The 24683-nt window shown below is 39.6% G+C and overlaps 1 protein-coding gene across 6 annotated transcripts in view; it reads right to left on the reverse strand.

Moving 5' to 3' along the window:
* Positions 1–24683, reverse strand: part of LOC113113510 (traf2 and NCK-interacting protein kinase-like) — a 61515-nt gene that overhangs the window by 12194 nt on the left and 24638 nt on the right. For 4 of the 6 annotated variants that reach the window (XM_026279734.1, XM_026279730.1, XM_026279733.1 and 1 more), the window contains 12 exons: positions 24045–24106; positions 23900–23958; positions 23769–23815; positions 23424–23509; positions 18082–18172; positions 17881–18003; positions 13638–13758; positions 13230–13391; positions 10267–10410; positions 6905–7039; positions 6481–6581; positions 4989–5138 (listed from right to left, as the gene is read on the reverse strand). In XM_026279734.1, coding sequence (XP_026135519.1) covers positions 4989–5138; positions 6481–6581; positions 6905–7039; positions 10267–10410; positions 13230–13391; positions 13638–13758; positions 17881–18003; positions 18082–18172; positions 23424–23509; positions 23769–23815; positions 23900–23958; positions 24045–24106 — 1281 coding nt within the window. The remainder of the gene's footprint in view (positions 1–4988; positions 5139–6480; positions 6582–6904; positions 7040–10266; positions 10411–13229; positions 13392–13637; positions 13759–17880; positions 18004–18081; positions 18173–23423; positions 23510–23768; positions 23816–23899; positions 23959–24044; positions 24107–24683) is intronic. The other 2 variants (XM_026279731.1, XM_026279732.1) reach the window with 2 other exon arrangements.

Raw genomic sequence — 24683 nt, forward strand, 5'->3', positions numbered from 1 at the left:
TGCACGATATGTGAACGGTCCCTAAGGCGCTCACTCACTCAGTACGCGCTGAAGGCTCGTTGCAAAATGGCCAATGCGTTTAACAGACCAGAAATAAAAGATCCTACAATAACCAACAGGTCTGGTGTTTGGGTGCACTTTGGATTCCCTTTAAGCTATAATGGTGATGGCAAGAGAGTGGTGGATAAAAAAACAACGGTATGTCGCATCTGCTACACCAGCGGGAATAAAAAAAAAAAAAAAAAAAAACACCAGCGGAAATAATTGAAACATGTCAACTCATTTACGCCGTCATCACCTTATTGTGTCAGTATCTGGGAAAAGACGAAAGAAAGGAGAAACATACATGCAAAAACTATCCCCGCAGCATTTAGACACCGGTACACCATTATAGCTTACAGGGAATCCAAAGTGCACTCAAATACCAGACCTGTTGGTTATTGGGGGATCTTCTATTTCTGGTCTATTAAATGCATTAGACATTTTGCAATGAGCCTTCAGTGCGTGCTGAGTGAGTGAGCGCCTTAGGGGCCGCTCACATATCATGCCTAAAAACGCATGGAAAACGCTAGGCGCGTCTTTCTCCTCCTTTCCAAAGCGCTCGGGAAGAAGCGCTCATGAGGCGTCTGTCTTTGCTAAGCAACAATGACGTGCTCTCTCCATGAGACGCGGAAATTTCAGCAAAAGATAAATGGATTTGCAGCACTAAAAATCGCTTGCAGTAGCTCTGCTACTAAATTTATTTCAAAATGGCAATCCATCTACAACTATGATCAGCTGTTCCTTCATCTTGGCTGAGCTTTCAACGTCGTTAGAAGGATGAAGCTGATTGGTTAGTTCTTGTCACATGACCCGCGGTGCGCTTGCGGCATTCTGAAAAGTTGAGATGTTTTTACATTTTGCTGTATCTAAAACATACCGAACCGAACCGTGACATCAGTGTATCATATCGAACCGAACTGTGAATTTTGTGAACCGTTATATATATTTATATATATATTATTTTTTTTATTTTAATTTTCAACTGGCTTATTATACTATTACAAACTGTTATGTATGAACGTGTTTTTTGTTCTCATGTGTTTTTAACCTTTTAGCCTTGATAGACAGAGGAGGGTGTCCGTGAGTTATGTGTGTGTGTGTGTGTATATATATTCTTCTGTTAATTATTTTCTGCTCCTTAACTATTTGTAAACCCCCACTCTTGTATTTCTGAGCAATAAAAGCACTTATTAAAGGATTATTCTTATCTACGCCTATAAATATTATCTCCCTTGGTCCTTAACGTGTTACTCTAGTCAAGGCTGAGCCACAGAAAAGTTATTGAGTTCAATGCTGTGCAGTTGCTATAGTGTTCTAGATCAAATTAGGGAGACATACAAAATTGTGCAGAGGACAGGAGTTAAGAAATACTGTACTTGGTGGTTGGCAGAGCATTGCTTCAGTCTTTTGAAAGGTTTTTAGTGCACTGTTGTGTGGTTGCTTACTGTCCACCCCCAGGCATCTATAATATCTCCTCTGGTCTCTAGACAAGATAAATCCATCTGTGTTATCAGCCAGGTGATGATCATGAGCCCGAACAACATTCACATACCTCTCGTAAACAAGCCACATGATTTGAGATATTATTCATGACCAACGTAATTAGTGTTAAGTGTTTGGTCATTATTCTACAGTTAATAAAAGTCAAATTTTCAACACATATTGCTAATTAAGAAAATCCACTGACCATGTAAGTCTGTTTACAAGAGTGAGCTTAAACACATTTGAACAGTATCAAATGTGGAACTTTTCACTAAGTTGATATAAAACATTTTCTCAACCACTTTTCCATGCAGGTCTCCCGAGCTCATCACAATAAAGCATCTTATTAACACAATCGCACACCTCCCATAGTACTTGCCTGACTCAGAAATACATTGACACACACTGTGCTGCCGTCCCTCTGTAGAGCCACCACAATCCTGAGCATCAACACCGGCATCCAGAGCCGCAGAGCGATCTTTATCCTCTGCCGTGGGATTCTCATGAGCGCCAGCCACGCAAACACGCTGCCACAGAGAGCGTGTGTTTCCAAGCAGGAGAGACAGATGTACACCAGCGCAGAAACACTTCACTAATGACTGTGTGTAAGTGAAAGACAACTGTGTGTGTATGAGAGAGAGAATGTGAAAAAGAGACAGAACGAATGAACGAGAGAATGGGAGGGAATGGATGAGAAAATGTTGGTGTGGAAAACTACATGATCTAGTGCCGCCCAGCCTCCAGTTCTGTTTCACACCGCTAGCTCACTCTAAATTCATCTTCTGCCTGGCATTAGAAAAAAAACGCTCCAATAACGGGTCATTTCAATGGGCTTATGCTTTGGGAATGTGGTGAAGGCTGCAGAGTTATTTTTGGACGCGAGATCATGTTGGAGAAACTGGCACACACACAGATTGTGAGGGTGAACTAGTCCGTGAGTATGTGGGTGAACACCACACTCATCGCTCTTCCTCTCTGTGTGGGTGTGTGGGGACATCAGCGGCTCTATGTCATCACAACATTGTGCTCTGCATGCTGTGCATATCTACACAAACTCTGAAATGTACTGTTTGGCAGAAAGAAAGAGTGAAGTTCTGTCAGATGCCTGCTTTTGTTTAAGAGTTCATCTTAAACCCCACAATCAGAATTGATTCCTTGTGAGAAAAGGGATGGTTTGAAATATGTAATATATATATATATATATTTATCATTTTCAGATGAGAACAAATCTTGAACTGAAATAAGCTGGACAATGACAGTATTGTCTTTGACTATCAATTGAAACATCTGTTCAAAATGATAACTGTTGCATTTGGTGTTTAGATCATGTTTCAGACAGCAGTTCCCACTGAACATGAACTAACTGCACCACTTAGACTCAAACACCACGTTTCACATCTGACATTATGTCTGCAGACTCTTGTAAAGCAGGTTTTGTTTTAACTGTAGTTTTTTTTTCAATTAAACCTATCTGAATGTATTTCTTCAATGCTGTAAATATCAGAATTTGTTTATTGAGTGACTGTGTCTGTATTATTCTCTCTTACAGTGATGTAAGTATTTACCTGGAGCATCATAATGAAATATGAATCACGTTTTGTACTACAACATTGAATGATTGCACAATCAAATAGACAGTGAAACCATCAGTAACTAGTTAGTGTATGTGATCTGAATGAATGTTTGTGTGGTAAACATGACTGCGGTGAGTTTAGTGGAAAATTAAATCAGTGTTATGAAAATAGTGCCAAAGTGACTTTAAACAAAGTGCATCAGTCTACAAACAAAGTATAATACAAAATATTATAATGTCTATAAAGGTGTCAGATACACATTGTCCCACCATTAGTGCAGTCAACATGGGAACTGATTATTGCTGGATTTACTCAGCTACCCAGCAAACTAGCAAATAACTTATAGTCTACAATAATATTGTAACTGTGTGATTTAGTCTAATATAGATAACATGACACAACGGCTGACATGTGATATTGATTTTATAAAACAGTACAATAAACTATAAGTAAATCTGAAGTCCATATTTAAAAACAGTTCTTGTTTTTGCTGCATTTCAAGAAAAATAGTTCAGACCAATCCACAGCAGAACTGTGTTGTGACTCTGAGTAACACACGACAGTGTTTCGTTACTGAATGAATCGACCGACTAAACGAATCGGTTGAATGAATGACTCATTCATGCAGTGATTTAAAGTTTATATTTATAGTATTTTTTCTCTTTTTCCCCCAAATCAATTCAAATATTAGTACTCAACATTTATTTTTTAAACATCAAAACATTATGAACACTTGTGCTCGTAAGTGTACATACCCCTTGCAAAATGTGCACTGTAAAGTAAAAAATAAACAAAAATCCTGAGCCTGATGTTTTTTACCAGAGGTGGGGCAGGGGGGTCCTTTCTTTAAGATTTGAAACGATACCATGACAAAGTTATCGCTTTCCTTATTCAAACTGATTTTCTTTTTCATGAATACACGATTGACCTGAAGAATGAAGTATTAAATAATAATAATAATAATAATAATAATGATAATAATAATAATAATACAAATAATAAATAACATGCTATTTTCATGATCCCTCTTATTATGTTAAGGTAATTAACATTTTCTATATTCTGAAAGGGGTATGTAAGCTTATGAGCACAACTGTGTGCATCTGTAACTGCTGGTTAACTGCATTCATGTTCTGCATTAAACAGTTTAAACGGTTCCGTTTAGCTTCATCTCTCATAAAAACTCACCTTCCTGTATCTATCTAGTAATCGTGAAAACACTGATTGCCTTGTTCAGGTGTGTTTAATTAGGGTTGGAGCTAAACTCTGCAGGACAGTGGCCCTCCAGGACTGAAGTTGCCTATCCCTGGTCTAAATGCATCTAAATGACTCTTCAGGTGCAGATTCTGTGCAACCTCTTCACCGCAAACACTAATTGTCTTACCAAATTGATTATATATCATTATTAACAGCCTTATAGTATCTTACTATTTAAGTGTATTGATTAAATTAAATTTAGATTAATTTATAAAAGATGCTTCCAATTTAATTAGGTAAAAAATAAAAGGTAAAAATCAATTTAAACTTATTGGAAAAGTAAATTTGTGCAACTCCTGCAAACTGACCACCTGATAGAATATGAAGAATATCAAAAGCTTGTCCACAGCAGTCCTAAACCTGCCAAAATACCAGCACAATATCACATTCAGCAAAATATTGTCCAAATGTCGTTTTCGACCAAATTCCAGAAAATATGGAGATATCATTTTACGTAATTATCGCACACCCCCTTACTATCATGTCCCAAAAATGTGCTATGCAGAGAATGAAAGTTAATTTGAATGTGAAACTCGCAACAGCAGAGAAACGTTCCCAATGCTACAACTGTACACTTATTAAACCTTATCTATTAGTGTTGTGAAATGTGGCAGGAATGTAAAGAATACTCACATGACTGGGCAGGTAGAGATCGAAGGGTGTCCCCGAGTCCACGTCGATAGCATGAAACCCAAACTGAGAGCCGTAGATGACCTTTAACCTCTGTCCATTCTCCACCGTCAGGTCGACCGAGAGGGGCTTCTGAGGCAGTGAGCTGAACGCCTGACACACACGCACAACAACACGCTTAGTCCACTGCATCAATACCAGCCTCTTTGTGTTGGTTTTTTTTTAATATTCATTATTCAGCTGTTTTCTGACACTGACAGATGTTTTTTTTGTCAGCTACATTCTATAACCCACACCCACAGATGCTCTGGAAGTGTGCAGTTTGTTTGTGACGTGTGAACAGTCAGGAGTTACTCTGCACACACACACACACACAGCTCATGTGAGAACACTGATTTATACTGTAGTGACTCCAGTGCTGTGAACAGGAGTCACTGCTCATAAATACAGCTGTCAAGCTGCGGGAACAGCCTTTGAGGATCTCAGAGGTGCTTTTGTGGTTCAATGAATGGACTGCACAAGACGTTATGAGCTCTGAACGTAACTCTTTCAAGAAAACACTGAAAGGTCATAATTATGCAAGCGTATTTTTATATATCATGAATATACAGTGTTCATTTTTAGCATGGTTCATAACCATTATTAGGGTAAGTAGCCTGTGACTGCAAACAGGGCTCGAGTCTTTACATAATATATATAAACTTTTAACCACATTTAGTCATTAAACCCTAACATGCAATCTTTGTATTTCCATAAGAATATGCGGGACGACAATCTGAGTAAATGCTGTAAGTCTAAACGATATCAGAAGTAGAGTAAGTCTCTCAGGACCGCAGTGAAGTAGGACACGTTCTCAAAAATGACCCATTTCCAAAAACACCCCACTCACATTACCCATCATTACAGCGTCCTGTTTCTTTCAATGGAAGAATATATAAACATGAGTAGCAGGTCATTAGAAATATCACATTAGAAAGAATGCTAGTTGTGACTCCTCAGCCATGATCCAAAGCAACTGGTACGGTGAATCTCTGAAACCACATTATTAGAGCTTTATATTTCAATCCACTGGACTCAGTACTGCTAAACTACAGAAATACACCTAAACATGCATCTCACTGCAGTCCAGCTGAAATAAACACCATCAGCTTTTGTTGCTTTTTACACAGTTATGATTACAGTGGCTTATTACTTAATTAATGAAGACTTATTCTTGGGTGGTTACTCACACAACACTGTTATGAGCTCAAAACAAGCTTAAAACTTTTATCATAGAGCATCATTTGTAAACTAATACAGTTGGATGTTTGTACACATAACCAGCTCCATATGTGTGCACAGGAGGAGGATAACATTGCCATGATTGCTTCAGCTTTCTTTCTTTTTTCTCACATTTGTGTTTATTAACAATAACGGTTATCAGATCTTGGATTAGGGTTAAGTGCAGGTGCTACATTGTTTTTGTCAATGTGATAAATTAATATCCAAGACTTACTTTGAAAGCCATGAACTTGTGATATGGTTTGGGAGCCCAGGCGTAGACCTCCACCGCGCTCCTCAAGGCGATGACCAGGAACTTGATTTTCTCATAGCGAACTGAAATCATTGGCATGATGTGAGTAAGGAGTACAAGATCATCGAAAACACTGACTTACAGACATCTGAATCAGTATTGCAGTATTATCATGGGTCTACACTTGATAGATGTTTTTTATCCAGAGTTTCTGCTCATCAGGCAGTCAATCTGCATTCTACTCTGGTTTGTTAGATTAAGTTCACTAGGTGTTTCCATGCAGTCTATTAAAATTATAATGTTTAGTATGTTTTTAAAGAGTTTAGAGTAAAGCAGCTTGAGACGCAGCACACTGATGTTTGTTGGTGAACGTGAAACACGTGACTGTTGTCTTGTCTGGACTCACCCACTTTATAGCTCACACATCCCTCAAGTTCCCCCACTGAGGTCCAGCCCTGTTTCTTCTCCACCTCGGGATCATTGCGCAGGATCTTATTCCTCAGCCAGGACAGGTAGTACAGCCGCAGCTTGTTTTTCTTACCTTTCCAAAAAAATCATGAAGAGATGACACACATATACTTCCTTGTCTTCTCACCTTATCGCAAAATCATCAGATAAACACATGTATGATCGACAGAGCCTTTTGGAAATCGGCAGTATGTACAAACAACAGCTCTTGCCAGAAACTACTGCGAAGCTACGAAGCCTTTGTCTGCTGCTGAAGCCGAACCCCGAGACCGTGGCCTTGCCTACTGACTACCCTCACAATACTGCGATGCCAGCGGTGTGAGAGGGGACAGAAGCACGGCAAGCGTGGAGGCACACGAGCTAGGCTAAGGGCTAACCCCACTTGACCAGCGTTTCCATCACTCATGCTCTTAAACATTCCTCTCTGGAAAATAAACTGGACATAATCCAACTCAGTCAGTCTATACAGCTGAGACAAGGGATTGTTGTGTGTTTGTTTTCACCGAAACATGGCTAAACGACAACGTTCCCGATCCGCTATTCAGCTACATGGACTTGCCTGTTATTGATCATACAGAGACAAAGCATTGTCTGTTCAGTCTTGCAGAGGGGGATTGTGTATGTATGTCAACAAACAGTGGTGTAATAGTGCTGTGTTAGTGATAAAACACTGTTTATCGCTGGTGGAGTTTATGTTTGTGAAGTGTCGACAGTTTTATCTACACACGGGAGTTCATTGCCATTGTTATTGCCACAGTTTACATCCCACCGCGTGCTAATGTGAAGGATGTGCTTCATGAGCTGAACAGCGCCATCAGTGAACAACAAACAAATGTCTGTTTTCTGAAAATGCCTTTCACACAGAATTTATTTCTAAATCGTTTAATACTGATTATGCATCAGTGAATCAAGCAAGTGACTAAACGATCAACTCCACGTTGTTTTTCTTAGTAGCTCACTTTATATTGTTCAGAGCTGTCAATCACACATCGCGAGTACTTTCTGCACACTTGCCAAAACTGCCGTTACAATGAATGACGCTGTTATGCTGCACAACAAAGCTCTTGCTGTATTCATGTCGTGTATTCATGTGTTTGCTGTGAGAGAAAACGCGTTGCAATGACGAGATCACTGCATTCACACGATGAACAGACTCGGTCTGCTCAGTGCTCATCACTGCAGCCTTTCATGTGATGGGAAAAGATCTAAAAAATAATGCTATAATCAACACTTCCATGATTCGTTAATCTCGACAGCTGTAATAGTAAAACAAAAACGTAGTAAAAGTATTTGAGAAGGGTTACAGATGTAATGCACATTTCGAATGCAAAAATGTCAGCCAATCACAACAGTTGTCGTTTACTCTGAGATTCACAGCAGACACACCCCTTCAAACAAAGCATTCAAGCCAGAGGACTAAATCTAAATTTTAAATGTTTAAACAAAGAAATTAATCCATGTCATGGGACCTTTAACAATTCTCTCTCCAATTGGATCCTGGACTTTCTAACTGGAAGACCTCAGTCAGTCTGTGTCAGCTGCAACACCTCAAGCACTACCACACTGAGCACAGGTGCCCCACAAGGCTGTGTGCTCAGCCCGCTGCTCTTCAGGCTGCTGACCCAAGACTGCACTGCCAAGTTCCGCTCCAACCACATCATCATGTTTGCGGATGACACTGACCATGGACAGCTGGAATGTGGAGAGAGTCCGCAGCACTAAATTCCTGGAGGTGCACATCACAAATGACCTCACCTGGACCACCAACACTACATCACTCTCCAAGAAGACACAACAGCACCTACACTTTCTCCCCCAGCTGAAAAGAGCAAGTCTCCCTCCACCCATCCTGACCACATTCTACAGAGGAACCATAGAGAGTGTGCTGACCAGCTGCATCACTGTCTGGTAAAGGAACTGTAGTGCTGCTGACCGTAAGACCCTCCAGAGGACAGTGAACACAGCTGCAAAGATCATCAGTACCCCGCTCCCCTCCATCCTGGACATTTTCACCAAAGCCACCAGCACCGTGAAGGACCTCACCCAATCCCTCCCACAGTCTCTTCCAGCTCCTACCATCAGTGAGAAGGTACCAGAGCATCAGAGCCCGCTCCGCCAGACTGATCCACAGCTTTTTCCCTAAGCAGTGAGAGCCCTGAACTCAAATCACCCTGCCCTCCTCTGAAACCCCACACAAACCCCTCCTCCTGAAACATGAACCTCACCTCCTCCACCCCCCAAACACCCCCTAACCTTACCACATCAGAGAAAAACTGTCTGAAATATTATTTTTTTCTTCTTGTTGTGCAATTCTCCTCTATGTGCACTAGACACTTTCCACAAACACTGCTGTGTGTACTTAATCCCACAAAAGACTTAAATATGTGCAATATTCCTCAGTCAGGTGCTTGACTCACAATGTTTCTCTTTGCTAATGTACAATATTATGTTAAGCATTTGTATAGTCTATATATTTTTGTATAGGTAAACATTTATATGTAGTTTATTCATATTCAAATCTGTAGGTTAGTTTGTGTATAGGTACAATGTTTATGTGTAGCATGTGTATAGTTTGTATTTTGTTATTAGTTTATGCATAGGTTAACATTTATACATAGTATTTAAAGTTAAAATCTGTCATTAGGTTAGTATTGTATAAGTATAGTATTATGTGAAGCATTTGTGTAGTCTGTATTTTTTTAGCTTATGTATAGGTAAACATTTATATATAGTATATTTATAGTCAATATCTGTCAGTAGGTTAGTTGTGTATAGGTTTATACTGTTTTACTTCATTGCTGTCTGTATTTATGTAGCACCGTGGTCCTGTGAGGCACAGCATTTCATTCCACTGTATGTCACACATGTAGCGGAATGACAATAAAGATCAACCTGAACTTGATACACACTACCGGTTAGAAGATTAGAATAATTAAGGTTTGCAGATGGACAAATAACATTGTATAGTAAAGATGAGAATATTGTGGTAAGAGATGACAATGATAGCGTTCATGCAATTATAATCAGTATAATTAACATGTTCAGCAGGGTATAAGCCACTGAGTATATGAGTGAGTACACTTTCATGACAGATTGTCTATATGAAGTGAATAATATTGCTGCTTGTGCATGACACTAAACATTATAATGCATGAGTGATTTCAAGTAAAGAGGGAGAACGTGATATGCTTCAAGAAATGTGTGGTCAATTCTTCAAGGACTCCTGCAGGATTTGTTCATTCATCTGCTAGTGCAAGTGTACGAATACTCAGTGTTGTGCTGAAGTGAAGTGAAGTGTACCTGATATAGTGATGAGCACGTTCAGCCCCTCCAGCACGTCCATCTGCTGGAAGCGTCTGCGGCTGATGAGAGAGTAAACCTTACCCTGACCACTGCGGTCCAGCAGCCACAGACCACTCTCAGTGCCCACCAGCAGATTCACTCCTACACACACACAGAGAGAGCACACACACAGAGCACATACACACAGACACACACACACACACACACACACACGCACGCACGCACACACACACACACACACACACACATGCACACACACACACACACATACCACAGACACACACACACAGAGAAACAGAGCACATACGCACACACACACACACACACAAACATTAGATGAAGGTCAAAATAAATCTTTTATCATCTTTTATCTGGAGTTGACCCTAGCTCTCAGAGGACCTCTGATTTAGATTAAACAATTTACTCTAATTTCATACAACATAGTGTCAGCTGCCTTCAGTGATAATCAAATAAAGCGTACATTAAAGGCACAATATGTAAGGTTCTCGCTAGAGGTCGCATTTCCTAAACAATAACAAAGATGAAGCTTGACGACGCTAGGAGGGAGCATGTGTGTGGATGAGGTATTCATTCATTTATATTAATTGCCTATACCTTCCACAGTTATTCAAACAGTGAATAAATTATACAGAGAAAGTAAAAAAAAAAAAAAAAAAAAAAAAAAAGCATTTACATTGTCAAAGAACATTATGACTGACTTCGGTCTAGTTTAAGCACTTTTGAAGAACTCCCTTATAATCAGTAAAGCTGTCTCTACACAGTTTGAGGAATGAATCTCTAACATCATACGTACAGTACATCTGCACTTTGTTGTTTATAATGACAGAATTCAGTCAGCCAGTGAAAAACTAATCTGAGCGCCTCTGATTGGCCAGTATATACTTAAGCTCAACAGACTCATCTGTGATTGGTTATAATGCGCAACACTGTAAAAACAGGTAAAACATCATGGCGCAGCATTGAGCAGGTCTAAATTTAATGCTGTGGCCAACACTTCATAGTTCATTTACATTGTATTCACGACAGCCGTTATGTATTTAGTTTAAATGTAAAGCAGCATTTGTGTCCGTGTGTTGCCATACTTTATACAAGCAGAAACTGAGGATTTGTGGATATTACATCACTGATAGACAATGAGGAACAGGGATAAGACATTGTATACATTTACAAATGCTGCAACGACGCATCGACGTTATAGATTACATCGACTACAAAAATACATTGTGAAATACGTCGACGCGACACTTTACATCTCGCGTAATGGCGGCTTCTGCTCCTGGGAATGGAGAAAGTTGCATTCTATCACAAGAACAGAGACCACGGTTATCAAAAGTATGGGAACACTTTAAACATAGGCCAAATAAAATGGTCCTTTGTTCCCTTTGCAAAAACTAATATGGTGTACCACAGCAGCACAACTGTGATGCACGAGCACCTCAGAGGAAAACATACTGGCGCTCTCCGGAGTTACGGTTTAACTTGTTACCATGTTATCTAGTGACCAAGTTAGTAGGATGAATAAAAAATAAAGTAAGTCTGTGTTGGCGCAGATTTCGAACAAGCATTAAAAGATGGCGCACCACGAGACAACAGTCACAAACCACCCAGCTACCAATCTACACCGAATCATCTTCAGATCTCTGGATTCAAGACAGGACCAGAGAATGTCTAATATGGCGAGAAGTTTCACTCTTACACTTCCGGCTTCTGAACTGGTTGCAGTTCCATTTTGATTCCATATGAGTGCGCTCACAGGACGAGTGCAGAATGAATGGAGGTCAATGGTGGTATAACCCTCAAAATACACTTTTCTCAAGATATAATTTTTTGTCTAGTAATTTGAATGTTGTATTCGAAAGGAGAGAAATTACACATTGCTGGGTGTTAGATTTTTTAGAGTCACTTATTTGCTTTAAAAAGTCTTTTAAAATGTCAATGACGTCATACACATTCACATTCATTAGCAGAATGCTAGCGTGTTCTGGGCAACAACAACTCAACCTGTAAGAAATTGAAAGGACATAAGTACTCGTTCATTCAACATTCGACCTATAACCCATGTTGAACTTGCACAACCTACAATCAGATCTGAGATTTCTCAACGGCAATCTGGTGAAAGGGACAAATTTTGCCGTCTAGCCCCATAGACTCCCATTCATTTTGCACTCATGGCGTGGAACTCTGGTGGTACTGCAACCAAAATTCGGTACAATAGGACTTAATAGGGAGTGGGAAGGCTCTCGTAGACAGGCTCTGACAGGACTCTGTGCAGCTGCTGAATCAAGGAAATGTGATCGTGTTAACTTGTGACCTGTGTTTATCTATTATGAAAATAAACCATAGCAGAACACTGACTACATTTTATGGTTTGTGATGCTAAAGAACATTTCATGACGTCTCAGACAACTGTACGTTTGTGGCCACTGTGTTTAATTATAAACGCAATTGTTAACTCATATTTAACATAGTAAAATAATTTTCTTTGCCTCTTTATTTTTGTATACTGTAAAAACCACATTGAAGTATTTTTTGGAAAAAAATTAATAAAGGTTTAAATATTACATTAGAAGTTGTACTTATATTTTTTGTAAAGTTATCCAAAGGATTCATTAGCTAATCAAAAAAAGAACATTACATTAATAATTTATTTTAATAAAAATAATCTTTAGAGTAGTCGTATACTTGAAAAAATAATCGTTAGATTGGCCGATGTAAAAAATTATCGTTAGTTGCAGTTCTAGTAAGTACACAACTGCATGAAATATATTGCACTGTCCAAGTAGTTTTGGAATATTTTATTATAAAAATCTTATATATTGTGCCTTTAAAGCTGAGTAGATTTCATAACTGGGATATGTCAAGTTAATTTCTTATTACTGAGATTTCTTGTTTTGTTGATTAGTGCAGGAAGATGCAGGTGGTCTTTATTAATATCTCACCCCACAGACTGGCACAGAGGATTTCAGCGTTGAACTTCTTCTTGTACTTGCGTATCTCCGGTGCGTCGCTCTGAGGACGGATATTGGTGGGGTTAACGTTCACCACCGAGCCCTTCCTGTGAGGCTGTCTGAAACATGGCTCGCACCTGCCGTTCACTGACACACACACACACACACACAAACAGAGGGAGAGAGAGAGAGAGTTTGTGCATCACGGAGTGGGAAAGGTGAGAACATTGTGCGGATCAAGGGCATGATCCACAGGGATCTGGGGATTTCTTGTAAAGATATTGCTTTAAATGATAATTTGTAGATACTTTAAGGTATTTTGAAAAATATTTTTTATTCCCTTATATGTTAAAAACTATTTGTGTGTGTGTGTGTGTATGTGTCAGGTGTGTGACTCACATTGGACGTATCCCTGTGGACTCTGAGGTGGAGAGATCTGCAGCAAACGCGGGTCAATGAAAGGTGAGAATGATGAAGAGGAAGATGATGTGCTTTTTCCTGCCTGGTTAATGAATAAATTCTGTAAATGCAGAACAACAACACAAACATCATTCATGAGTGCAGTTTTACATGATAACACAAGAACAATTTGATTAAGTGAATGACTGATGTGAATTCAGAAAGATATCTAGAATATTTTGCATCTACAGTAGGTGGACAACCAGAATGGGTAATACCGGCGCATGTACCGCCACGTTAAGTGCAAGTCAGTCACGTGTTAAAGTTATCCGTGAAACTACCGCCAGGTGGCGCAAAGGGACAGGTTGCGAACTGAATATATTTGTAAAATGTTGGTTTGTAAACGGAGATGAAAGGAAGACATAACACAACAATAACATTATAATATACTTTATAATATACTTTACACAAAGGCTCTTATGCATGCTATTGTTATTAAAACAGTCATTACACGCACTTCAGTTAGAAATAATTCTTATTAACTCTGCTATTATTCTTGATTTTTCAAACTGAATTATGCCTTTACTGTGTGACCAAAAATGTAGCATTATCTGTTTCAGCTGTTTGATTGCGCTGGTGCCTCATATTCACTGGAAACAGCAGCCGTTCACCGAGCCATCAGGCACGAGCAGCGGTCCTTTGGGATATGTTTTACTAATTATGATTTTTTTTTCCGTTGATACTGAAACATGCATGAACTACAAAGCCTATTTTACCTAATGAATAAGAGTTTAGCTTCAAATGGGCAACATAACGAATATGGAAAAGTTTGGATTTCTCTTGAATGAGAGGTACGTCCAACCTTATGTGTCACTTTAAATTATTATTATTATTTTTGGTTTTGTTTATATCTAAGCCTACATTATTATATGCTGTAATTATATTTATCCATTAGAATTATATATTTTTAATTCTTTTTTATGATCTGATGAATTTACACACTATTAGGCCTGCCGTTATTATTTCTGAATGTAATAAAATGTGACTTCTACATGACTTATTTTTTTCCCTCTCAAAAACATAATTTATTTTTAGAGTGTTTTTATAAAACCTAACCCTAACCCTAATGAAAAGAAGCAATTAATCGGTTACATTTTGTAACTATGGGTTAATCTAGGCGATGTTGTTAACTATTCACAAGGTTTGTGTTTTTCTCGTTTTATTTTTTCATTGCATCTGAAAATTACTTTAAGAAACAAAAAAGCCTCCTCCCCACTAAAAAAATGTGCAAGCCCATTCACTTAATGCGCTCTGGTGCAGAACCTGCCTGTTACTCATCTGTGGATGTTTAACATAAATGTTGTTGTCCCATTTTATACAGGAACTGATCATTTAAAAAACGATCAAATTATATTGTTAGTTTCATGGTAACATGCAATCAAGGTCTTCAGTTACTATACAAGATACAAGTTCATTAACATGCACTGTGACATTTTCACCCATTTCATCTTATGAACTCCTTGAGATTTTAAACTCATTTTAATAACATTGAGATTAAAGTTGAATCTAGTGTAAACAAAAATGAAAATCTATGAAACATCAGTAAATAAAGCATTTTTTTAAACAATGGCACTTACAGCTTTGAATTAAAATATTATTTTGACCATATAGCCTTATGGCTCTGAGTCAATGAATATAAATGCATAATTTTCAATGAAAGAACACTTAGAGAGTGTAGGTTGCTTCTGGTGTTTGGATTGATACTTCAATATAATGATCTCCACGTTTAAGATAGCCTACATCATTTTTTTTTCTTCAGTGTATTATTTTCCTCTTCTCTATTTAACATCATGAACTTGAAATGAAATACATCTTCCTTCTGGTAGACTGAATGTTTTCCTGCCTTGCTAAATGTTGGGCTCATGATCAATAAGTTGTATTCGCCTCAAACTGATTTAGTAATATTAAACTGTGGACAGTGAAGCTGGATCAGTTAGAGCTCGCAGCTGCGGAAGATGGCTGCATCTCATTGCTAGTTTTACTTGATCTTAGTGCTGTGTTCAAAACCATAGATCATGACATACTCATAGATCAATTACAGAACTATACAGGTATTCAAGGGCAGGCTCTAAGATGGTTTAGATCCTACCTGTCTGATCGCTACCATTTTATTTATTTAAATGGGGATTCATCTCATTTATCACCAGTAAAATATGGAGTGCCACAAGGATCCGTCCTAGGTCCCCTTCTATTTTCAATATACATGTTGCCCCTTGGTAATATTATTAGAAAATACGGAATTAGCTTCCACTATTATGCTGATGATACTCAGCTATATATCTCAACGAGACCAGATTCAACTTTTAAATTATCTAAGCTAACAGAGTGTGTTAAAAATGTAAAAGATTGGATGACCAATAATTTTCTCCTATTAAATTTGGATAAGACAAAGATATTAATTATTGGACCAAAAAACACTACACAGAATCTTGTAGATTACAATTTGCAACTAGACGGATGTACTGTTACTTCCTCTACAGTCAAAATTCTGGGTGTTATATTAGACAGCAATTTGTCTTTTGAAAATTATATTTCCCATGTTACAAAAACTGCATTTTTCCATCTTAGAGACATTGCTTCTAAGATGGTAAAGACTGATAATGTTCGGGGTTCAGACACACTCTCTCTCGTTAAATCTAGATTAAAAACACATATCTTTCGCCAAGCATTCAAATAATGTATCTCTTAAATTGTGAATGTAGTTGCATCTGATCAAATGCACATTCTTATTCTTTAGCTTGGGTTAAACTAATTAATTTTATTTTGTTGAAACAGCAGCTATGCTAATGATGTCTCTGTTTCTATGTTTTACCACAGGATTTACATATCGTGGTAACTAGGATTTATACAAGCTCTAGTTTGGATCCAGAACACATGAGAAGAGATGATGCTGACCCTCAGAGGACCTCAGATGATAACCCTGAATCAACAAACAGAACTAACCAATTTTGCTACAAGTTTGACTGTATCATATAATAATTGCTGTTAATAATGTTCTCTGGCTGACTACGTCTTGTATTATTTTTTTCTGAAAAATCCTGTCATACTTGCACAAACTGACAGTCACCACTTAAGCTACTACTAAATATTGTAGAAACTTAATTTTCTGTAAAGTTGCTTTGTATTGTAAAAAGCGCTATACAAATAAACTTGAATTGAATTGAATTGAAAGATGAATGAAGAGCGTGTCTGGAAAAGGGAAGTTTAGTTTATCAAGTTAGTCAGTGATTTTAGCAACACAGGTTCACATTCCACATTCACATTCGTTTTTTTTTTATAATAAAATAATATATACAATTATTAATACAAATGTGTGTATTCTGCAGTTCGCTGGTTTATGTTACATATATATAGTATATTTTAAGGAACAGAATACACTGCAATTTGTTTTTGTTTTTTTACTTAAATTGTAAAGATGATAATAAAGAAGTAATTCTTTGTTTTTAATAGTTTTGTATTCTTGGGGATACAGGCAATCAGTAGTCTAATAAAGAGTTTGACTGGCAAAAGGTATTATATGTATTTTACATATACTAATACAAAAATACTAATATTAAAATTTCATATTAGTATTTTTGTAGTTTAAAAATACATAAAATACCTTTTGCCAGTGTGTGTGTGTTTGCGTGAGTGTGTGTGCGCTCTTGTTTTTGTGTCATATCAGGACATAACTGTATAATGACATGGGTATGACACAGGTATTACAAGGAGAGGGTGACATATGTGGAAATAACCCATGTCCCCATTTTTCAAAATGCTTATACAGAATGAGTGTCCTGTGAGGGTTAGGGTTAGGTGTAGAGTTGGTGTAGGGCCATAGAATATACAGTTTGTACAGTATAAAAACCATTACACCTATGGGAAGAACACACTTTTCACAAAAAAGTGTGTTTAAATGGCTGCCCACTGCTCCGGGTGTGTGCTCACAGTGTGTGTGTGTGTTCACTGCTCTGTGTGTGTGCATTTCGGATGGGTTAAATGCAGAGCACAAATTCTGATTATGGGTCACCATACTTGGCTGAATATCACTTCACTAAAAACAAATGTATGTGTGTGTGATCAGGGTCATACGTGGACTGTGGTCTGCTGGTATGTGTGTGTGTGTGTGTGTGTGTGTGATCAGGGTCATACCTGGACTGTGGTCTGCTGGGGTGTGTGTTTGTGTGTGAGTGTGTGTCTGTACCTGGACTGTGGTCTGCTGGTGTGAGGGGCTCTGGTGCAGCAGGTCGGGCAGGAAGCAGCTGTCGCTGGACTGAGGTCCTGTAGGCCTCTGATGGACTCTGTGTGCTGGCTTTGCTGCACTCTGCTGGAGAAACAGCAACATCTCAATTAAGCTCTGAAACACTGCACTAACAGCACTATCACACACTCTCAGATCCGTCACCTGCTGCTGTGTGACGCTGTGATGGGGCTGGAGGATGATCTCAGCAGACTGTCCTCTGGATAACTGCGGCCTGCCGTTACTCAGCGGAGACCTGGAACAAGCACAGAAAAGGTTTAATGACACAGAAGAAAACACTGAGCAGGTCATGAAGACAGACTCCAGCACTTGAACCACCTGAATCAGATTACAGTGTGTGTGTAAAACACCTCCAGGTCGTCTCGATTCTCACATTTGTGTAAATCTGACTAGATTTTGCTGCTAAATGATGGCATGAGGAATGAGAATCTTCACACAAATTTTCCTTCATTTTTCCATCAACATACAGACTGTACCCTTACAAAAAACCCAAAACAAGTATACATCCAGTTCATTTTATGAAGTATATGTATATATTCCAAGTATGCAGCAGGTATAGTGAGATCATTGTGCTAGCATACTTAAATGAGTACTACTTCAAAACATCTTGGGACTAAACTGGCCAACTCCTTAGTTTATAATAGTTTACATATTGTACTTGTCACACAAGAGAGTTTCAATATAGTATGTTAAATGCTGAAACACTACCTGAAAGAAGCCAGCACGTGTGAGAAAGGCTTTTATCAGGCTACTCTATCAAAAGAGTAAATGACTACAAGCCAAATAATCAACTACTTTGACTTCTGTATATCTGTCAGTATGAGCCAAGTGTAGTGTACTATAAGTGCACAATGAGTGCACTAAGTTTGATGAAATGAAAGTTTCATTAAAATTCATTAAAACTCCCCCAGAGTTCCCCCAAGCGGAGGCATTTGAAAGAGATGGGCAGTTTAGCACCACTCAGCTGCAAGACCCTAACCTCGAACATGCTTAAAAAAGAAGGCTGTGGATGACCAGTTACTAGAGGGGGTGAGTGAACTAACTTATCCACATTTTGCTGTTAAGAATAACTTACTGTACCAAGTCACTGAGATTGATGGGGAGGTTGTTGAGTAGCTCTTGGTACCTAAACCATATGTCTCTAGAGTGTTGTATTTTGCTCACTCCCATATCTTGGTGGCCCACCTGGGAACGGAGAAGACATACGAACGCATCCTGAAGAGGTTTTACTGGCCAGTAGGGTGACCAGATGAGATTGGCTTAAATTCGCGATGGTGGGGTTGGGGGGGCTTATGATATTAGACTTCGTAGCCTATAATAAAAGATAATGAATTTCAAACCTTAACTAAACACATTTTATTCAAAGATCAACCGTCTGTCATTAGTCTTTAGTCTGCCACAAAAAACTCAAATGTCATAAAAAAATACAATAAAAAAATTACTGTTGTAACAGTGCGTAAATCAGAACTTTCATTAACACTAACGCTAATAAGCTTAAACGAAAATAACGTATTTTTTTGTACACAGTGCCGCGAACTGTCAATCACTCCTGTACGCGTGTATCACTGTCCTCCTTGCAGCTGCAGTAAGCTGTAAAACAAAAAGGGGACAAAAAGCTCATATTGTCTTTATGCATATAGATTAATTAGATGAATGAATATCTAAATTCGTACCTAGCCGCCTATGGTATTTTTTTTTTGATTTTAGAGAAAAGATGCTGCAGCCAATGAGCAGCCGGCGGGGGCTGGTTGCAGGACGACTTAACCTCCAAAGACAGTTTTTAATGTTTATCAGACAATAACTACTCAAGATTTTGCTTTAGTATAATTTTCGGGACAATTAGGGCCAGATTCTGGATACAGGACAACAGTTTAGATTTCGGGACTGTCCCGAATTTTTCGGGATGTCTGGTCACCCTACTGGCCAGGGGTGAAGAGAGCATTTGAAGAGTACTGCATACAGTGTGCAACTTGCCAGAAAACCAGCCCCAAGGTAAACTATCACAACCCATTGGTTCCTTTACCCATTATTGAGACTCGCCTCCACAGAATAGCAATAGACATCATGGGGCCACTGCCCAAATCCAGCCGGGGCCATCGATACATTTTGGTAATCCTGGATTATGCTACTCGATATCCAGAGGCCATACCCCTACGAGCAGCAACTGCTAAAGCAGTGGCCAGAGAGACATTCGTAAAATATGGACATGTGGAAGAGATTCTAACAGACCAGGGTACCTGCTTCATGTCCAAAGTCATGAAAGAGATGTGTAAACTCCTGAAGGTGAGCCAGATTCGTACCTCTGTGTATCATCCTCAGACAGACAGGTTGGTAGAGAGGTTTAATCAGACCTTAAAGCAAATGTTGAGAAAAGTGATTGAGGTGGATGGGAAAAACTGGGATCAGTTATTGCCTTACGTGCTGTTCTCCATAAGGGAAGTGCCCCAGAGCACCACTGGATTTTACCCATTTGAACTCCTCTATGGGCGATGGCCAAGACGGATGATGGATATTGACAAAGAGGTCTGGGAGAATCAACCGTCGCCACATCACTCTGTAGTTAAACATGTGGAACAGATGCACCAACGGATGACTCTGGTATGGCCAATTGTTCGAGAACACATGAAATGGGCACAAGAGGCCCAGGAATGAGTCTACAACAGAGGGGCTTCAGCTGAGAGAGTTTCAACCAGGAGAAAAGGTAATGGTGTTGGTCCCTACACAGGAATGCAAGTTTCTCGCCAAGTGGCATGGGCTGTTTGAAGTTGTTGAATGAGTGGGTCCGGTGAACTATAAGATTAAGCAGCTCGGTTGGCGCCGGGTCCACCAGATTTATCACATAAATTTACTCAAGAAATGGTATGAGCCAGAACATTGTTTGCTGTCCACACTGTCATGCCAAGTCTGCTCCCAGGAACCTGTGGAAGTGGGAATTGGGAGCACACCTGAGCCCAGCCCAGGAACAAGACGGGAGATGGTAAGCCAACATTCAGATGTATTCTCCCTACTACCAGGACGGACCACAGTGGTCTACCATGAGATAGTCACAGAACCTGGGAGGAAAGATTTTAGAAAATTGAATGAAATCTCACAATTTGATGCTTATCCAATGCCCAGAGTGGATGAGCTCACTGAGTGCCTGGGGCCAGCCCGCTTTGTATCCACCCTGGAACTGACTAAGGGGTATTACTGGCAGGTCCCCTTAACTGACAAGGCCAGGAAAAAAACAGCATTTTCCACTCCTGATGGGTTATTTAAATACTGGGTTCTACTGTTTGTGGTCCACGGGGCACCGCCAACTTTCCAAAGAATGATGGATAAGATCCTTTGACCCCATCAAGAGTATGCTGCCGCCTACCTGGATGACATTGTGGTTCACAGTGCCGATAACTCCAGACTTCCAACAACCTTTCATTGTCCAAACTGATGCCTCAGAGACGGGCTTGGGAGCAGTCCTTTCACAGCAAAGAAATGGAGAGGAACATCCCATTACGTTCATCAGCCGTAAGTTACTCAAACATGAACGCAATTATTCCACAGTTGAGAATGAATGTTTGGCCATCAGGTGGGCTCTCAAAAAGCTGAGATATTATCTGCTGGGTAGGGAATTCACTGCAAAAGTGGATGTCTACTGCAAAAGACTCTAATGCTCGTGTCATTGTTGGTTCCTGGATTTACAGGACTTCTGCTTCAGAGTAGAGCATCAAGGCATAAAATTGCAAGGAAATATGGATGCCCTGTCACAGAGGGAGGAGTGCCTTTGCTCAGTTGCTCCTGGTAATAGCCTGGAGCTGGGGGGGGGGGGTGTGGCAAGCAAATGTGGGAAGGAGAAACCCCAAACCAGAGGAGCAGGCCCCGGCTAGGAAAAGTCATCAATCATGAGTACTTACACCTGCTTACCACCCTCTAGACCTAACGATAGGTGGTCATCATAAAGGTAGGATCTCTGCTTCAGTTTGGGTAAGTGGCCCGAGGAGAATGGTCTAGACAAGTGAAAGCATAACTGAAGACAACTGGCTGAAGAGCAAAGCAGGTGAATTTTGTCACATTTTGCTTACTGACCTGCCTTTTCTATGCTCTGTCTACCATTTTAAGGTGGCCCTGTTTGGAACGGACATAGTGAACACCAACAACAAAGATAACGAAGATACCCCAGACTGGGAAGAACTTAAGTTTCCATTTAGATTTCTTTTTGGACCCTCAATATTTCTTGGCTGAATAAAAGCCTCAGTTTGGTTAACTCTCCATCTGCCTCTCTCATGGTTTTGTTTAGTGGCAACTAAAACCTAATTTCACCCTAGGAGCTCACAATATATATATATATATATATATATATATATATATATATATATATATATATATATATATATATATATATATATATATAATATGTATATACATAGAACATTTTATATAACAAAATGTAAAAACATTTTCTGTACATTCATGTGAACAGGTTAGGACACTGTATTGAATTCAGTGGTTTTCTGTATCAGGAGATGATAAAAAATTTTCTGGTCCTCATAAAGCCTCAGATGAACAATATCACATGAGATAATATCACACCGGGTCATTACTAGATGAACAGAAACACGTGTGAGGAGGTTAGGACACCCAGTGATTCAGCTGTAGGTGCTCTGCATGGCTCTATCATCTTCATCTCACTCTTCTTCACAGCCTCGCTCAGGTTTACTGAGTTCATCCACCATTCTCCTCACTTTACTTCAGTCAGGACTATCACTGGACTACTGCAGAGTCTTGACTCTTTTCTTTCAGCCGTTCTCTTGTAAATTGGCTTCTGTGCTTGAGATCATTGTTCTGCTGCATGACCCGATCCTGACCCAGCTTCAGCTGCAGACAGATGTTCATCAAACATCTCCACTCTGTACTTATCTGTTCACAGGACACTGTTCTACAACACTTATGGTTTGTTCAGATGCAGCTTTGCAAATCTAAACCATGCTGCCATGCTTTTTTCAGATAGAAGCAGCTTTCAAACATGTCATACCTTTCCCAACAGTACTGTCATGAACTCATGAAATCAGAAAACATGTTAACCGAGGCTGCTGGGTGTTACACAGTCTGATCTTGGGGTGATGTCACTCCTGGGAGGACTGCTGTCTGTTCCTCTTGTGAATAATCTTCCTCACTGTAGAATGAAGTGCTTCAGATTGTTCAGAGATGACCGTTGTACACTGATGACAGATTCTCTGAGATCATGGCTGATGTCCTTCCTCGTTGGTATTGTGTTAACACACACCTGTAACTTCTGCTGTTATAGAGGCACACTGCTGATGATCAGTTAATCAGAGGACTGGTCGTTACTGTGTTAATACAGTGATGGTGTCCTAACTGTGTGACCCATGGCTTTTCCATCTTGGCTTTATGTTGGTGAAATAAACACTTACACTGTGTAATAAGTCATGTGTTACTGTTCATCTGAGATGTTATTGATAACTGATAACCCCGTGTGAGGAGGAGATCACCTGGTCCTCTCGTCTTCTTCATCACTGGAGGAAGAATACTCTGCAAGCTTCATTAACGGACTGAACGGAGACTTCATTCCCAAACCCTGAAAGAGGAGCAGAGCTCCAGTTACTGTCAGTCATGTCCTGTCTTCTACAGTCAAACCAACATCTGTTCACACACCTTCTACACATTTATTCACTATAGCTGAGAAAACACCAAAGATTATATAATATAGTCTTATATTAATGAACTATAGTGTCCTGCACACAATGATGTCTGGTGTCTGAATGATTTTTGGTTTGACTGTATATTTGAAATTGAAAGTAAACATGTAAAAGCATAGTAGAAGTGTTCATCCTGACCTGGTTCTGCGGTGACATCGGAGATGGACTGTCCAGCACACAGTGACCTGCACAAAACAGAGCATCTGGAGAACAGTGCACACACACACACACACACTGAATGACTGTGCTGACTCGGACAGATCTCAGACCTGACTGTGAGCTGCTGCTGGAACTGAAGGACATGTTGACGGCAGACGGAGCTTCAGCACTGAACACATGAGACACACACACACACACAGATCTGTGGTCAGAGGCAGCTTCACACCAGGAGCTCTCAAACAGCACTGAGCTCACCTGGACCCCGCTCGGTGAGGAACCAACACTTCTCTCAGCCTCGACGTGGTGCGCTCTGGAATCTGTTCAGGAGGTCAACAGATGATCATTCATTCTTCTTCTACATCGGTGTGTTTGTGTAAGCATGGGTTATTTAATAGAGCTATGTTAGGTGTGCGTCAGACACTGGATGAGATGATGATGATGATGATGAAGAGTCGCTGTATTATAATGTTTCTCATCTCTCAGTAGATGCAGCGCTGCGGTGTTCACTCCAGATATTACAGAAACAGAGAACATCAATGCAGAGAAGATCTGGTTTACATCGAAACCAAGCCGTTCACACAGAGCACGTTTATCACAGTTTCTAGAGGGACATCTATCACCGCTGCACTCGTCTCTCACAACAGAGACACATGTTCAGAAAGACATGGAAAATTAATATAAGCTCAACTTTCAGAAAAAAAATGTCTTGAGTCGAGACTTTCCCCATCCCACTGCATCTCATGTCTTTAAATGAAAAGTACTCTTTGTGATTGGTTTTCGGTCCTTCTGATTGTTTCTAATTGTTTAAGCATGCATTAATGATATTTTGCTGGATGCGCCCTCTTGTGGCCTCAATAGAGAAGCCACAAGCTTTTTTCCCATTAACTGAAACTA

The sequence above is a fragment of the Carassius auratus genome, chromosome 14, assembly GCF_003368295.1.
Source record: "Carassius auratus strain Wakin chromosome 14, ASM336829v1, whole genome shotgun sequence".
In the NCBI taxonomy this organism is placed as follows: domain Eukaryota; kingdom Metazoa; phylum Chordata; class Actinopteri; order Cypriniformes; family Cyprinidae; genus Carassius; species Carassius auratus.